General features: G+C 38.5%; 1 protein-coding gene across 1 annotated transcript; it reads right to left on the reverse strand.

Annotated features, from left to right (window-relative positions):
* Positions 1-298: 298 nt before the first annotated feature.
* On the reverse strand, positions 299-15,015 carry CA2 (carbonic anhydrase 2). The gene is made up of 7 exons (XM_067711955.1): positions 14,831-15,015; positions 13,523-13,720; positions 6,785-6,903; positions 6,264-6,356; positions 5,198-5,260; positions 2,470-2,625; positions 299-1,106 (listed from the first exon to the last, which is right to left on the reverse strand). Exons 1-7 carry the CDS (start codon positions 14,862-14,864, stop codon positions 987-989), a joined length of 783 nt encoding a protein of 260 aa, XP_067568056.1. The 5' UTR covers positions 14,865-15,015; the 3' UTR covers positions 299-986.
* Between the last annotated feature and the right edge of the window lie 2,725 nt (positions 15,016-17,740).

A 17,740-nucleotide genomic window follows, 5' to 3' on the forward strand; every position in this document is an offset into this window, starting at 1 on the left:
TGTTGATTCAGGACATCCCCCCACCCCCCTTCTGCTGTTCATATCACCACTTCCTCTCTCCTTTGCAGGATCAGTCCTCATGGAGATCACATGAGTGAGTGCTCACAAGTCACTTAAAACAGTGCTTGGCAAATAATAAATGACCTTCAGGGGTTTTCCTTTTATGGAGACTCCATCAATTATGAGAAAGTCAATTATGATGGCTTATTATTAACAGTGAATTAATATGAATTATAAAAGTACACATCTGCTCCTCCACTATTACCCACTGCCCAGAATAAAATAAAATAACCCAAAATAGAATTCCAGATTTTATTAGAGAATATATCTAAAATACAATATTTATTAAGTTATGATATATTATTTGAATGGAAATATACTCTGTATCACAACTATAACAATCTTTACAGATAATACTTCATTTACATCCCTATATTTCAAAAGTCACTAAATTACAACATAATTCATATTTAACATAACATTGCTACAAATATATAAGAATTAAAAATTTTTTCTTTAATTTACCATATTGGAACCACAAACATTTATTTTATCTGATTTATATTACATAGGATCATGACTATTTTACCTGATTAAATTACACAGCTCAATTTATCTCATTATACGGCTTTGCATTCAATCATCCTACTTTCTTATGTTTTAAAAATAGCATTTTAGTGAACAATCGTGAATGCTCATTAGCCCACGTGCTACAGACAAAGTCAAGGTACTTTTCTTCTACTCCTTATATTATTCTCTGTTACAAAAAGGCTACTACCATAAGCAAAGCACCAGTCACAGCAATTCTGTCAAGCCTGACAATTGGTCTAGGTTTTCACATTTTAGTAGTAAGCACGTCAGGTCTAGAAGGGTCTAGAAAACCAAATAGATACAAAGCAGCCAGGGTCCAATTCACCAAGGTAGACTTGTGCTTAGCTAAAGGGAAACCCAAAGACTCTTCACTGGACATGGGCTCTGGGACCATTTTATTTGAAGGAAGCTTTGATTTGTCTGTTTTTCAGTGGCTGAGTCGGACGCCAGTTGTTCACCATCAGGTCTTCAGGTTCGCCCTCTGCGTTGAAGTTAAGGGTACAGAATTTCGATAACTAAAAGACAAAATCAAAGATGAAAAAATTAAAAAAAAAAGTTTCACAGGAGTATTCAATTATGTGTTTGTGTTAAATCTTGAAATACATTCCTCAATATTCATAGTTCCATGTTGCAATGTTCAAAATTTAATTTGATTCCCAATAGATATATAATCACATATAGATCACATATATATGCTTTTATACAACAAATCAATTTCTATAAAATACACACAAAATTTTGCTGTCATTTGAAAGGAAATTTTTGGTGAGCTTGTTTTTTTTCCTCTTTTAATTCTATAATCAAACATCAAAAGCCTATAAAATAATTCTGAGATGTAAAGTAATAATAACAATTCTAGATCCCAATTAAGGTTTGGTTTTCTACCCCAGGGAAGATAAACGACAGCATCTGTACAATTAGATGAAGTGATCCCGGATCTGCAAATTCCGGGGCCGAATGATGGGCTGACATCTTTTCTTAAATTTATAGAGACACAGGAATGAATCTGCCCAAGCTGGGATTTCAAATCCTTATCATTGGTTAATTTTGATTCCCTATTAAATTTGTGTCAGTTCCTGGCACAGTGATGTGACATAGGCAGCCCTCAACCGGTTTCTTTCTTCTTTGAGGTTGTTTTTGCAAATTGGCACTTCCCTTTCCTTAAGCATGACTTGATCTAAATGAAGAAGGGTGGTTTGGGAAGTAATGTAGCTGCCCATGAATCAATAGCCTTGAACCTGATCTCTTTGGTCCACTAATATTCCCTCGATCACCCCCCAGGAAGTCAACTTCATGTAAGCCAACTACTGTAACAGGCACAGCCATGGTCACTGCATGCACTGATCACTCGAACAGCACAAATTACACTGTATAGGAAATGTGTATCTGGTCTAAGCTGCTAAAGCAACCTGGAATGACTTTTAATAGACATATTTTCTCTAAGGGATGACTCTTGCCTTTGTCAGGATCCAGAAATGTATTCTGACATAAATATACTGCAGTAAGCTCTTAGGTGAGTGAGCAGTAGGCTGGGAATTATCACCCATTCCTATACACCCTTGAATATAAAATCTCTTTGTTCCCAGCCTCAGTTTCTTCATAGCTTACAAAAAAAGCATTTATTAGGTGACAGACACCTTTCTCATGTAATCTTCAATTTTATCCAACTTTAGAGTAAAAAAGAAAAAACTGCCTAAGGATATAGTTAACAACAACAAATACTTATTGAGAGCTGATTATATCTGCTAAGCACTGTTGTTGGCACTAGTTGCACAGCTAGAAGCATGAGGAGGAGGATTAAAGCCCAGGTCTGTCTGACTCCAAAGGCCAAGTCCTTCTGCCTGGACTAAATGCTTCACTTGACTTTAGCAAACAGACCTGCTCACTGCTAACAGAGATGGGTTCTTTGAGCACGAGCCAGGTCACACTTTCCAGGAGAGGAGGGGTGGTCAGTGAACCAGGGTAGGTCCAGTAGTCCAAGCTTTCAGGAAGGAGGCCACGAGGATCAAAGTTAGTGAAGTCGGCACTCTTACCCTGGAACAAGGAAATACATGTGTTAGAAATGTCACATGATCAGAGTAGGGGGGAGGCAGGAGAATAGGAAACAGAAATATTCCCCTCTGGTACCCAGAAAACTTTCAATTTTTTTGAAGAGAAGTTCCATGTTCACCAGAAAACAGAATAAAACAAATTAACAGAAGACATTTGACATGGAAATTTAGACTGGCAGATATGAGCAAGAGAACCTGACTATTAATTTCACCTATCCATTTTCTCACCTTGTCCTCTAAAACAGAGGTACCCAACCATTTTGGCTGGTTTCGTGGACGACAATTTTTCCACGGACCAGGGGAGGGGGTGGAATGGTTTGGGGACGATTCAAGCACATTACATTTACCGTGCACTTTGTTTCTTTATTACATTGTAATATATAGTGAAATAATTATACAACTCACCATAATGCAGAATCAGTGGGAGCCCTGAGCTTGTTTTCACTTGACACCCACTGATAGGATTTTGATATGAGTCTGCAAGCAATTGATTTATTATGGTCTCTGTGCAGTCAAACCTCTCTGCTAATGATAATCTGTATTTGCAGCCACTCCCTAGTGCTAGCATCATTGCCTCAGCTCCACCTCAGATCATCAGGCATTAGATTCTCATAAGGAGTGTGCAACCTAGATCCCTCGCATGTGCAGTTCATAGTAGGGTTTGCACTCCTATGAGAATCTAATGCCACCACTGATCTGTAAGGAGGCGGAGCTCAGGCGGTAATGTGAGCTATGGGGAACGGCTGTAAATACAGATGAAGCTTTGCTTACTTGCCCATCACTCACCTCCTGCTGTGTGGCCCAGTTCCTAACAGGCCACGGACTTGTCTGTGGCCGGGAGATGGGGACCCCTGCTCTAAAATAATCCCTTATAGTTTTCTTTAAGTCATTCATTGATCATAGCCAGTATTTAAAGTGAAATTGCTGCCACTGAAATGAGGCAATTTTAGGTTGCTGTAACAGAAAATATATAGTATCCTTGACGAGGAGGTAATTGTCTTGCTGTCCTATTTGATGGCTAGGTCAGAACTGAAGAACTGTATTCAGTTCTGGACACCATGCTTTTAGAGCAACAGAAGCAACAGGAAAGGGTTACTGGAAGAGTGACAAGTTTGCTACAAAGACACAACTGTCATGTAAGACTAGTTAAAGGGAACTAAAGATAATTAGCCTGGGGGTAGGTAAAAGGCTGATAGAGAATAGGGTCAAGTGGAAGGAAGATCAGGTTTTGCTTTGTTTCCGTTTTTTTTTTTTTTTTTTTTGAGATATAATTGACATGTTATATCAGTTTCAGGAATACAATGTAAAGATTCAATATTTGAATATGTTGTGAAATGATCACCCACGATAAGTCAACACCTGTCAACATATATAGTTACAGAATTTTCTTTTCTTGTGTTAAGAACTTTTAAATATACTCCTCACAACTTTCAAGTAGGCAATACAGTATTATTAACTATAGACAATATAGTACTTATTTTGACTTATTTATAAGTCATCCCCACGACTTATTTTATAACCGAAAATTTGTACCTTTTGACCCCTTTCACTCATTTTGGCCTCACCCCCACCTCTGGCAACCACCAATCTATTCTCTGTATTTTTGAGTTGGTTTTTTGTTTGTTTGCTTGTTTTGTTTTGCTTATTTAGATTCCACATATGAGTTCATATGGTATTTGTCTTTCTTTCTTTGACTTATCTCACTTAGCCTAATGCCCTCAAGGTCCATCCATGTTGTCACAAATGGCATGATTTCATTCTTTTTTATGGCTGAATCCATTATATCTATCTATCTATATACCACATTTTCTTTATACATTTATTTGTTACTGGATGCTTAGGCTGTTTCTATCTTGGCAATTGTAAATAATGCTCCAGTGAACGAGGGGGTGCATATATCTTTTTGAATTAGTGTTGTAGGATCAGGTTTATTCTATGTGAATCAAGGGAGTCAAGCTCAGGGTAACAGGTAAGCATTTCAGAAGATAGATGCTGCTTCAATTTGAGGATGAGTTTTATAAAGCCAGGTTGCTACTGCTGATGGTAGTATTTATAAGCAGATGTTCCATGACCTCAGCACAACTGTGCTGTGGAGCGGATTTAAACATGAATTCAAAGAGGTCATAGAATATAAATCTCCACAAAGCATGACTTGACTTGTCATGTTCACCACTGTATTTCCTAGATTAACAAAGTGACCAGAATGTAGTAAGTACTCAGCAAATATCTGCTGTATGAATGAGTGAATAATTTCACCAGATGATCTTTCAGCCTCCTTGCAATCATGATTTTCTCTGACTCTTGCATATGGATATTCAAATGATGGGAAGCAACATTAAATAAATACAAGTCTTAAAATTATACGAGTATTAGGATCAACTTTGGGTTGAAGATAAGTTAAATAAACGCATAAGCAACATTTTACCTTTATTAACTGCTCATCTGAGCACCACACGTCAAACCGAGACTACTCAATTTGAGCAAAAGAATTTTCAAAAATGAGTGGGGTATGGAAAATAGGTACCTTATTCAGGTGGCAAAAAATTCAACTATACCTTTGCTTTAATGGAATCCAGCACATCAACGACTTTCTGGAGGCCTGGTTTAGCATCACCAATCTATAGAAAGAGACAAGGGACAAGATAGTGTATTCCAGTTGGCACTACACCAGCTTTTAATTAGGGCAGTTCTATGGTAAAATTTCTCCAAATAGCAAACCAAAACTCACCATTTGTTACACGCCACCCATCAGTCTTAGTTTGATTTCCCTTCTTTCACTGACAACCTCCTTCTGCTTCTGCCCCTGTAGTTCCCCTGAAATTACCTTCTCAATTGTCACCAGTGATCTCCAACTGCCAAAGCAAAGAGCACTGTTCACGTGCTTACTTTAAGCTTCATGCAGGATTTTGTGCTATCATCTTCCCTCCTTTTAAAAATTCTCCCCTCTTTTGGCTTTCCTCTTGCTCTCCAGCCTCCCAAATCTCCCTTGACTCCTGTATTCGTTTTTAGTCATTTAATCAGCATCTTTCCTTACAGTTTGAAGTTTCTTAGGGTTGCTTGCTGAGCAGTTTTATCCTCCCTCTTCATGCTTTCCTCGGATGATTTCATATACACTTGTAGCTTCCACCTTGACACAGGATTTCCAGAATCATGAATCTGCAGCCCAGACCTTTCTCCACTGGGTTGACAACTATCCAGAGGGCAGCTCAACCTGTATGTCCTACTCTTGTTGCCTGAATTCTCCAATATGGAGTCACTGTCCTTCACTTCTCCAAAACTTGGTCTTAATTTAGCACTATCATAAAATAGTACTATCTAGCTTAAGGTTGAATGAAAAGAAAAATACTAGTATTCATCCAAAATATGCCTCTTTCTCATTTCACATTTCACATGTATATACCCTTCACATTTACATCCAAATGGTACCTATGAAATACCTCTGCAATTTTGTCCCCCATCTCTACTGCTACTAGCAGATGCACGGGAAAATAAGCCTGAAAATACTTCAGAGCCAAAGGCATTTCCTAGGCTCTTTGTAGAATGTCCTATTTGTTATGAATGTTCTGTCCAGTTAATCTTTTTTGCAAACAGGGAATAAAAAGAATTGGGCCATCAACTAACCTTCAGAAAAATACCCAAAACAGCCAGACCGTCAGGCTGTTGCGCTGCTTTTCCAAACTCCCCGTACTTGGTGTTCCAATGAACCAAGTGGAGCTAAAGTAGGAGACAAAACCACAAACAACAAATGATTTACATAATAAAAGCCTACACAGCTATCTAGCGATCTTTTCTTCACAGCTAGAGGTTACTAAAGAGAGTGAAAATGTGGATAATTTTAAATCTAAACTCGTATTTTAATTCTAATTGGCATAATATCAAGTGATTCCTTCAACAACTCTAAGAAAAAGAGTTGCATACTTTTGAGGAAAGACAGAAAGTTTATTTCTAGATTTCCATTAAAACAGGATCCTCCAATTTGAATTTATTAATTTTGTGCAAATGGAGGTCTTAGAGAAAGTTTTGCAGTATTAATCGTAATATCACAAATAAAAGTTATAAAAAGCAAATGTGAAGGTCCTCTGTAAAATAGGGGGTTTGAGTTTACCAAATTAAGCTTTTGAAAGAAAAAAAGTGTATCTTACCTCTGCAGCATATTTCTTTTTATCCACAGTATGCTCAGAACCTTGCTCATCAGATGAACCCCAGTGAAAGTGAAACTGAATCAACCTGTAGGTGCCAGTGAGGGGTCCTCCTTCTAGCACTAAAATTAAAATATATATATATATATATATATACACACACACACACACACATTTACGTACACACACACTCATACACATGCACATGAAACACACACTACTGAATATTACAATCTTTAATCCCATTTTATAGTACTAAATTTATGCCTGAACCAACATTTTCACTCTGAAAATTCAATCTAGACTCAGGTTTAGTCTACAGAGCTGAAGAGGATCATTTCAACTGTTTTATTTTTTCCTCACTTGTGTTGACTGAAGGATGGATGCTTTTCCCATCTGTTTTCTGAGCACAGTGGCACTTCTCTTCCAGATTTTTTTGGGGCCTCCTCATAGGTTCAGGTTCAGGTTCAGAGAGAGGAAATTTTCAGGGGAACTATGAATTCCTCTGTGAATCAGTGAGGAAGTGCCCACAGCTACTCGTCAGTGCTGGTTTGCTGCACACCTGCAAGCTGAGGAATCTCTCCTCTGCCACGGACCAGTGACTGACCTTCAGCCGGCCTTGCTAACCTCTGATACCAGTTCTTACCAGAATTTGTGAAACAATAATCATTCCCTTGAGCTTAACAACATAAAATCAATTTTCCTTACACAGGCTTTTTCCTTACACAGGCTTACAATTTTCCTTACACAGCAGATTGTCACTGCTACTAATTAGCTTTATACCCTTAAAATGTTCTATTTGACTTTCTGATCTTAATTTGCTCATTTGTAGAATGGATACCTCCAATTATTTACTACTTCACTAAGAATTGACTGATTATCTGTGAGACGCAGTGCATAATGCTTTCTTGAAATTCTAACTTTAATAACCATCCCATGATTCTACTGTTCTGATATTAATGTAACTTTATTACACTTAAATCCATATTAGAAATCACATTCTTAGACTATAGTCTATCTGTAGATAATTAATGAGCTGTGTCTTAAGAGAGGATTAAAATAGTAAGAAATCACTGTTTCCCCCATTCCCTCCAAAAAGCCTTTTACCTAATTTATATGTATTAATGGGACTTAACTGATACAAGCTTTTAAAATTAGTTTAGTTCTACTACTTCAATTTTATTTCTCTAGAACTGGGATTAGAACACCTTTTGCTATAAGTGTATTTTATTAGCTTTGATTTATAATTCCACAGAGTAATGAGCCCAAACTAATTTTGGCTTTGTAAAACCAAGGGACAAAGTCTCTACAAAAAGTTTGTTCGCTCAACTTCACCTAAATATGCTTAGATGGCAGCAATACCCATTCATCTATTCAAAGAAAAGATAAAGCTGGCTGGAAGATACTTAAGCAGTCAGGCCTTTCTATGGCTCCTGATACAACCTCTGGCTGCCAGATCTGCCTTACAATAGGCCAGGAGAAGAAAAGAATAAAAAAAAAGAAAGAGAACAAATTATAAATGGTATTACATTACAGATCTATTAAGAAACATGAATTTGGATGTATTCTGATAATATCACATCTCTTGAAACTTAACTTTTATTGTAAAAGTGTTTTTCTAAATCTGATAAGGAAAGAATTATCCTTATATCCCCAAAATAGACTTTTTCCAAAATGAAGGAATTCCCATTTTTCATAATTATATATACCCTTAAAACAAAATACATGTTTATAAGGTAAATTGATACCAAAATTAATTCCTTTATAATAACTTTTTTAAACTACTAACTAACTGGCTGATCATAAAAACCATTTGTAACATCATTAATTCTACCAAATGGCAAAATTAGTTAAATAAAACCATAGTAAGCATCTGAGATAACTGATCATATTTCAGAAGAGATTTAGAATTAGGCAAGAGTATATGAGCTTTTATTAAATAAGGTTTTCTAATACTAAAAAAAAAAAAAAAGAAACACTCTAAGTTCAAAGATTAAACACTTTCAGGGCTAATCTATTATTCCCAGATACCTGTTTGAACTCCTGTTAAAATAAAACTATGTTGCTATGTAGATTAGAAGCCTACTGTATTTAGGAAAGGTATTAAATTCTTGAAGTTTAATTGCTACAAAAAGCAGCATTTCTGGTCCTCTTCAACTAATTGGTCATTCCTCAGCAAATTCTTAGCATGGAGTTTAGTCAATGAAACCCCTCAAAACATTGTTATAATAATAAATTGCCATAAACTCTAATATAGGTAGCATACATCTTTTTATTTGAGAAATAGGAAAGACAAGGTTAAAGATGGAGCTTACACAATATTCTGGATCTACTTATTTTTTTACTTAATTTGATTGCTCCAAGCCATTTTCTAAACTACCCCAGTTTAAAATAAAACCTGTTTTTCTAATGCAAAAATAATTTTAAAGAATATCAGAAATTGCTGATATTCTTTTTAAAAAATTGTTTCTTTTTTCCTCTGTAAAATCTGTTAGTGGGGCTCTGAAGAGTCAATCACCTCTTGTACCACAGAAATGTTTTTTCCACAAGTGATAGAGATACATAAATGGGGTTTTCTACTCAAAGACTCAATGTCTTGTTCAAGACTTCTCCAAACTTAATTTAAATCCAAATCTCAAAACCAAGAGCCCCAGAAGAGTTTAACTTTTATGGTCTTCCATCAATTATACATACTATATATAAAACACAAAATAAGCACTAAATGTAATATTATAATCTGTCTTCTTATACATATTACTTATGTAAATTATACATTACTTGTGAAAAGTAAGAGATTCATTCCAGTAATATTGAAACAAATTAGATACTTATATAAATTAAAAATTTAATGTTAAAATTTTTTTTCCTTCTTAATCACTTTATTATTACTTAATATAAGATGCATCCAAATAACAAACTAAAGACCTTAGTGAATGTCAATAATCTCTCCTAAATCCAAAATATAAATAAACTACTCCCAATAATCCTTAGTTTAAAACTAAAATTTAAGGGATTTCCTATTAATGAAGTAAATGAATAAGTCTACTAAAAACACATTTCTAGCAGGTGAATAATTTGAAATTTATTAAATCGGTTTTGGTTTTTCGACAGTGGTCAATAATCCTAGGGCTACCTACTAAGGTTAAAAAAACAAATGTCAGTGTAGACAAATCTGAGAAATAGACACCCACATTCCATTTCTTTTTATGTAGTGAAATGTTTAGCTGTCACTTTCACTAGTGTAAGCACAATTAAGATTCAAGAGAACAGAAATTTTCAGTTTCAGGTTTATGGTAATTGTACGAGAGTAAAAAAAAAGTAACTCTTTGACATGAACATTATTAAATACAGTGTCTAGGATGCTTTTGTCAGTTTTATAGAAGTTTAGGGTTCTGTTCACACCATTAGCAGTAGGCAGGACAAGCCCTTCCATTTTTTGTTGTTCTGTTTCCTTTTAACTTATAATTGTTTGTAAAAGGAAAATGTTAAAGCTTCAAAAGCAAGTCTCTGAAAATCAAGCAGGAATCTTGTATGACGATCCATTATATCATACAAACAATGATCTGCTTGAAATGAGCACAGGTGAACTCAGCTTCCTTCCTTCTCTTTCTTGAAATAATAAAAACAGATAAAAATATTCCAATTTCTAAAAGCAGAAATGATGTGAGAGTTGTATATGGGTTGGCCCAATAATTCGAACATTGGTTTTTCAAAGATATTTGCCTCTAACTTTGCTATAAAGCAGGAGAGTTTTAAACTCATTAATAAAAGTTAATAAGTTAGCAGGAGTTAACAATTTGACTACTATTCTTTTATCCCAGATGAAGCATGTAATAAAAGATCTCAAGCAGGAAGATTTATTTTTTAATAATTAAAAAAAAAAACCTAACAGGATTAACAATTTTTCATTAATTTAAGGTGGTTTATTTTTAAAGGAACTTAGAAGATTGATGAGAGCTTTAACCCAAGCTTCTAGTTAAAGCCTATTAACTCCGCATTTTAAAAGATTTCTCTCAAGCTTAAACATAGCAATAAATTCTACCAGTTCAGGTCCTTATACCCAAGTATTTAAGTTTGGGTATAAGATAACATTTAGGATACATCTGAAAATCTGAGTCTATGAGAAGTTCTAGAAGACTGAAATCTCACTGGGGGTGGAGGGGGGAAGTAAATGAACTGAAGCATTTAACTACAGAAAATAAAGGATATCTAAAAATGTTAACACCATGAAAATAATTCCTAACAAAAAGCTATGATAAACTGTCCATTTTAAAAAACTGAGTGACCAAAATGAAAAATTATTTTTTGACTTAAGTGAACATAAAAATATATCAGTTTTTAAAAACATGGTACAAGTACAAACACACTAAATATTAACTATGATGGTCCTTCAAAGATTCTTATTCAATTTCTATTTTTAAGTGGTTGCCATTTAGTCTCATTCCAACAAACTAGGAAGGAGATGATTAGCAAGTAACTTAAACTCTTGAGCGTTCTGTTTCTTCATGTTTATTTTAAGTGGGTTTGACTAGAGTATCTCTACCATTTGTTCTAACTTGAGAGTCTAGGATCTTAAAAAAAAAGTCTAAAGGGTGTTTCTCTGCATGGTATGATTGGTTTTGTTTCACTTTTTTTTCTTTTTTCTATCCTGTAGGTGTGTTTTCCCTTAACATCAGCATTTAATATATTCTGTATTCTAGAAAAAAAAATGCTTCCTGTTTAATCAAAACAACTGCAAATGTTGAAGAGATATGGGCAAAAGTACAAAGGAGTCTTCCGTATTTAAAGGAGAACAAGTCTTTCTAACATTCACTCCTCTTGTTTTTACTGTACCTCTTGCCTAGCTCTCTCAAGTCTCCCATGTTTCCTACTTCCTTTTGTCTGGAGTCTCCTCCAAGAAACTGAAATCCTTCAAGCCTCATCCTTCAACCACAAACTTTATTCACCCTGAAAAGTCTTTTCTGACTTGCTCAGGCCAACTCCAAACCTGCTTTCCATATTTCCTTGGGATACTTCCTTGTTGCACTTATCAAAGTGACTGTCAGTGTCTATTATTTCTATGTCTTTCTACCTGAGGTATCGCCATCATGGCCTCTGGGGATGCAGGAGAGGGACCAGGACTCCATCCTGCCCTCAAGATGCCTAGCTTGTCTTAACATATAAGTGGTATTTGTAAGAATTTTGTTTTTTTGCATAAAACTAGGTGAATAATACCTCTGTCTCTAAAGACATGGGTTTGAGCCTCTATCTGAACCACTTGATTTTCATCTGTTTCACAATCTAAACATGGCCAGTTGCTTTAGTAATGTATGTGTCACCAGAAGTAGTTAGACAAAGGTGGCTAGCTCTCATCAGTTCCTGCTTATGTAGAAATCCATCAGAACTTGACATATTCATGGTAAGACATATTACTATGTAATAATGTCATATATAAAATCAGTACATAGTTTAATATAATAAATGGCATGTTTGGGACAATATAAAAGTAAGATTTTAAAATGCCATCAAGTGATGGGAAGTAATTTTAAAGCTAATTAAAAACTTAATTCAAAAAACTTATCAGAGGTGCAATAGCTACAGCAATTGCCTAATAAAGGCAGTCAAATGGTGTATAGACCCGACAAGAGCAATGGTCATTTATTGAGGAATTGTTAGGTGACAGGCACTAGGTTTTATATGTCTGTCCCATTCAATCCTTCCTCTGTAATAGATACTGCTACTCCAATTTTACAGTTAAGAAAACAAAAACTTAGGTTAAGTTACTATCACTCCCAAGAGGGGAGGAAGGAAGAATTTTTTCAAAACTGTACTGAATACTTTGGATAGCTACTGAAAGAGAATAGTCAACTCTATTATAATGACGATAATTACATTTATATACCATGTGAGTACTATAGGTCATTACTCCAACATTCTGACAGCATTATTGAATGTTGTCTCTATCTTCCCTCATTTTGCCCCAATGCTCCCTGCCCCCCACCCCCAGACTCCCACACCACCACACATAATGTGTTTGTAGCTCCATTCACTCAGTGCCCTTCAGAGGAAAGCACTCAGGAAAATAGGACACTGGCAACAAAATCAAGGGGATTGTTCTCCTATTTCTAAGCAAGAAGAAAAGAACAATTCAAAGGGTGCTCTGTAAACAGCCTCACTACAAATAAATTATGGTAATTGGTTTTGTCAGTAATGGACCAGGTATGTCCAACCAACTCTAAAACATTTTCCTTTGTGGAATGAATTTCTGGGTGGATACCAAGATACACGACCACCTTTATCACACTAGCCCAATGCTGAGAAAGTATTTGTAACTACAATGTTTCCAAGAATTTCAGGATTTTAAAGTATTAGGTTTCCATCACTCTTCTCACTGCTACCTTGCAGATCACCCTAGGATGTGCTTTTTCTTGGATAGGCATCAATTCTGGGAAACAAATATTTTAGAGTCTTAAAAGTTCAAGTTTTGCAAATCTCATCTTTGCTGATCTCTGTTGCCAGGGCACCTTGCCTTTTGTGACTTTTCCCAGGCATATCACAGTTATTCAATGCCCTACATAGAAACCAGGAATTTTACAGGGAGAGACAGCCCCTGCCACTTCAAAGTAATTAGCCTACTCCTCAGAGACTGCAACCTAATGAAGATTATCAGAGTGTAGTATTACAGGGGTCCTGCTGCTGCTCCTGTTAAGCTGGGAAAACAGCTACTGGCTGAACTGCACAAGTTATTTTTTAAACACTGACCTGCTTTGTCCTGGGAGTCATCAAACTCCACGTTGAAAGAGTGACCGTTGTTGATAATTCTGCGGGAAGTCGCTTGCTCATAGCGAAGAGACAGAGGCTTCAGGGTAGGGTCATGAACGGCTGCCTGGGTGTGGATGTCAACAGGGGACTGGCGCTCTCCGTTGGCGATGGGGAAGTCCTTATGCCATTGCTCGGGTCCTGGGTTTGAGAACAGACGTGTGAACTCCCCAGTGTGGGGAAGGGCACATGCAGACCCCTAGAAAAGGGCAATGACTCTGGAGCCAAACTGCTCAGCTCCAGTTTTGGCGGCACCACCGAACAGCTGAATAACCTTTGGGAAAACATTTAATCTGTGCCTTAGTTTTCTCATTTGTATTAGGGGGTAATAATAACATCTAGCTTATAGAGGTTGGTGTGAGAATTAGAATCAATACATGTAAAGCTTTTAGAACAAGTAGTGAGTGCCATATAAATATTAGCCATTTTTATGCTCCTTTTACTGAAATTGAGCAACTGACACTGGGTTTGTGATTAGGATTTGGGATATGCAAGCTCACTTAGGACACTCCAGCAGATCGGAATTCCTTCCTCTAGTCCTCGGACTAGATGTAAGGACAGAGTCAACTGCTCACGCCCGGGCACCCCTCCTTTAATGGTCAGGATCCCCATGACCTGGGGATCCCCAAACCCCTAAAGATGTTCAAAGATGCGCCAGACACATCTTTCCCTTGCGTTTGCTGGCCCGGGAGAACCCAGATCTGCGGCCCTGATAAAACCGGGTTCCTGGTGACCTCCTAACATAAGAAGTCGAGAGCTGAAGGGAAAACTCAGAAATCAACGCAAAGGATTCAGACCAGCCCAAGAAAATGCCCCGGAACAGTTCGTGCTGAGAGTCTTAGCCACAGGTGGTGCTGAGGATGAAGTTGCGGGTGGGTGGGTGAAGGGGGTTCCCTAATTTCTCTGCGATCAACAACTAAAATGTTTCCTTACAACCCTTCCTAGTTTATTCCTGGGTCGGGATAGGATGGTCTCCGGCTCGTGACCCTGGAGTGGCTGTCCGTGGGTCCCGCGGCTGCGGCTGCGCACCCCTTTCCCCGGGCCCTGCGCGCCGCAGCGGGACTCAGGGATTCCTCGACGGTGGTCTAGGGATCTGTGCTGGGGGCATCCTGTGCCTGGGAGCGGCGGGCGGGGCGGGCGCCGGAGGCGCACCTGAACCTCGGGTGCTCCGGACGGCAGCGGTGAACAGTAGGTGCGGGCGCTGCGGGTACCGGGGCCCCGGGCGCCGCGCCGCCCGCCGGCCGCACTCACCGTTGTGCTTGCCGTATCCCCAGTGATGGGACATGGTCGCGCCGTAGGTCCGGGCAGAGGAGTTGGCGCGGGTCTAAACGGCGGCTGCTCTGGCGCCTGCAACGTGTGTCCGCGGGTCGCGCCGTAGCCGGCTTTTATAAGGCTCCCGCCAACTTCGTGCTTGGGGGCGGCCCGGGGGAGGAGGCCCCGGGTGGACCTGGGCGACGCGGGGAGGAGGTGACAGGCGGAGGTGATCTCCCCGCGCTCGGGGCGGGCCGGGCTGGAGAGGCTCCAGGGGCAGGGAGAACGCCCTCCCGGCGGGCGCTCGGCCAGGTTCAAGAGCTCCTCTCCCAACGCCCGGCTCCCTCGGCCCGCGGCCCGGGTCCCCGGTCCCTGGGCAGCCAAGAGGCTCCGAGCTCTCTGCGCGCGTGGCGGCGGCGGCGGCGGCGGCAGCTGCTCCTGGGCTCCTGGGTTGGACTGGGCTGCGGAGCGTCTACGTGCACCCCATCCCCCTCCGGGGCGCTGAGGCTGGCGGCAGAGCTGACAGCTCGGGACCCGGGCCCGGTGCCTTTCATCCCCTGTCCCCTTTGTGACCGCATCCTTGGCCTCGGAGCCCTTCCGCCCAGCCCCATCGGCCCCACCCGCGCCGAGGTCTCCAGCCCGGAGGGTTGCTGACCGGTATCCCCGGCCCTGGGCCGGCAAGCTCGGTTAGGAGCTATGACCTTGGGGCAAATAGGGATACGGGTCCCTTGAGGCGCTGGGGAGCGAGCCGCTTAGGGCTGAGAACCACGCTCCCCCTGCTGGAAGGCTGTGGAATAAATCAAGAAAGAGGAGAGAGTCTCTTTTGCGTAAGTCCAAACTGAGGCGAGCAAGGGAGAATGCATTTCCTTGAGAGCTGTCAAGGTCTCATATAAAGTGCTCATCACCTCCTATCTTCTTTTTTCTCTTTAAAAAATTAACTTTGCGGGAGAGACTTCCTAGTTGAGTACATATTAATTTAAAGCAATCAAAACTTCTAAAGAATCACTTTTCTAACAGGAATTGGGTAAAAGAAAGAATTTCTTGCAAAAAGATGAGAATTTCCTCGGCTGACAAAGGAAACTTGGCATCTGGCATACCTAAAAACCAATTGAAAGAAATTTAAGACAGGATATTTTTGAGACAAGGCAGCATTATAGCTTTCCTGGGCCCTAGGCATTTTGCCTTTATAGGTCCCTTATTCATAAACATACACACACGCACAAGCTCACACACACATACAGGTATTTATGGCTGTATTGATATAAAGATTAATACCTTAATAGTATATATTTAAATTTTTTCTTTGATCTAAATGTTCAATTTTTTCTTCTGATTTTAAAAGAAAATATTTTCATGGATATTGAAAAGTGTTGTGAGCCTGAGTCACTGTTTTTCCTGTACCTAATGGGTAAGTCAGGACTGTTTTGAGGTGGGGACAGAATTCATTTCCCTCAGGGGACTTTGCCACAAAAAGTGGAGAAGGATTTTCTTTCCTGTGGATCTCTGTGATCTTTGAGAGCATAGTATTAGAGTTAAAATTGGGGCAGCAAGACACAGTTTTACACAATTCTATCAGCCTTAACATCATATTACTCTTATAGACAAATAAAAGGATAAATTATAATATTAGTGTAAATTTTTGTAATGTTGATCTCAAAATCATTATTTACTATTTATTTCAGTCAATTCTACACAAACAAATATGATTCATATTTAGATTTACTTGTTTTTGTCCTAAGTCTCCAGAAAAGTGTATACCACTTTGTGTTGGGGTCTTCTGGTTGATGTCACCGTGAATTCTTAGGCAATGAGCTATTTTTGATTTCTAGTAACATCAGAAAATGTAGTTTGTAGTTACAAAGAACCTTTTATTTATGCCTCTGTAGCTGCCTAGTCTCTTGTGGAGCCCAGTAAAATAATTTTGATTCTTTGCATAATTTTGAAATATTTACTTAATTCAAAAGGAGAGAGCCTTGCAGTTTCTATGAGACTCTTCACTAGGCCCTGGGGATGTAAAGTTGGTAAGTGCGAAGAGTTGAATACTAAGTCTATGAATGTAAAGTGGGTTCTAAAGATTCTGTGAAGCTAGCTAGGCTTTCAGAATCCTTGGAATCCTTGTGTCTCTCTCATTTTCTGTGGAGCTGGATTGTGGCTTTACTAACATGGAAGTAATAAGAGTATATTTTGATTATTAAATATCTTTAAAACTTCAAACACCACCAAACTGCAGTTCAGAAAATAGATTCTTATTATTCAAGTGAGTTTCTCCCTTCTCTCTCACTTCTAGAAAATGAACTCGTTTTCAGTGGAGCAGGCCCTCCCCACAGAGCTGTGCTTGGGGAGAATGTCACATGCTCACTGCAGGGCAGAAATTATATCTCACCTTTGGATATTCAGCAGAGATCTACATTTTTTTATTAACTTTTTTTATTACAGTGATTGTCAATACTTTTTTCTGTCCATTTTTTTTCAGTGCTGGAGATGGCTTTGTGCCTTCATGTAGATACATTCAGAATGTAACTTTATTTTACTGAGGGCATTCTTAGCAGGCAGTCATAATTCAGTTATGTTCAAAAGACTACTCTAAGATTGGATTTTTAAATATAAAAAATATTAATTTTCCTGTCCCCATGTTTCTACTAGAGGGAAAGGCTTGTTCATTTCAGAATAATTCTAAATAAAGAAACTGTACAGTATCTGAAGAAAGGCACTTTTTTCCTGCCCCAGGAGGAAGAAATGGCAGGCTATAGACTAGGGAAACATAATATAAAAATTTTGAAGTCCATGCTCTAATTATCATAATAAAAAGGCTTCTAACATATTAATCTTGCTAAAAATATAAAATAAAATGGAAAAGTATTTGCTTTTCCCCCCTCAAAGTAAAGATATTTTTAATATATTTTACAAGGT

The sequence above is a fragment of the Pseudorca crassidens genome, chromosome 17 (genome assembly GCF_039906515.1).
Source record: "Pseudorca crassidens isolate mPseCra1 chromosome 17, mPseCra1.hap1, whole genome shotgun sequence".
NCBI lineage: Eukaryota > Metazoa > Chordata > Mammalia > Artiodactyla > Delphinidae > Pseudorca > Pseudorca crassidens.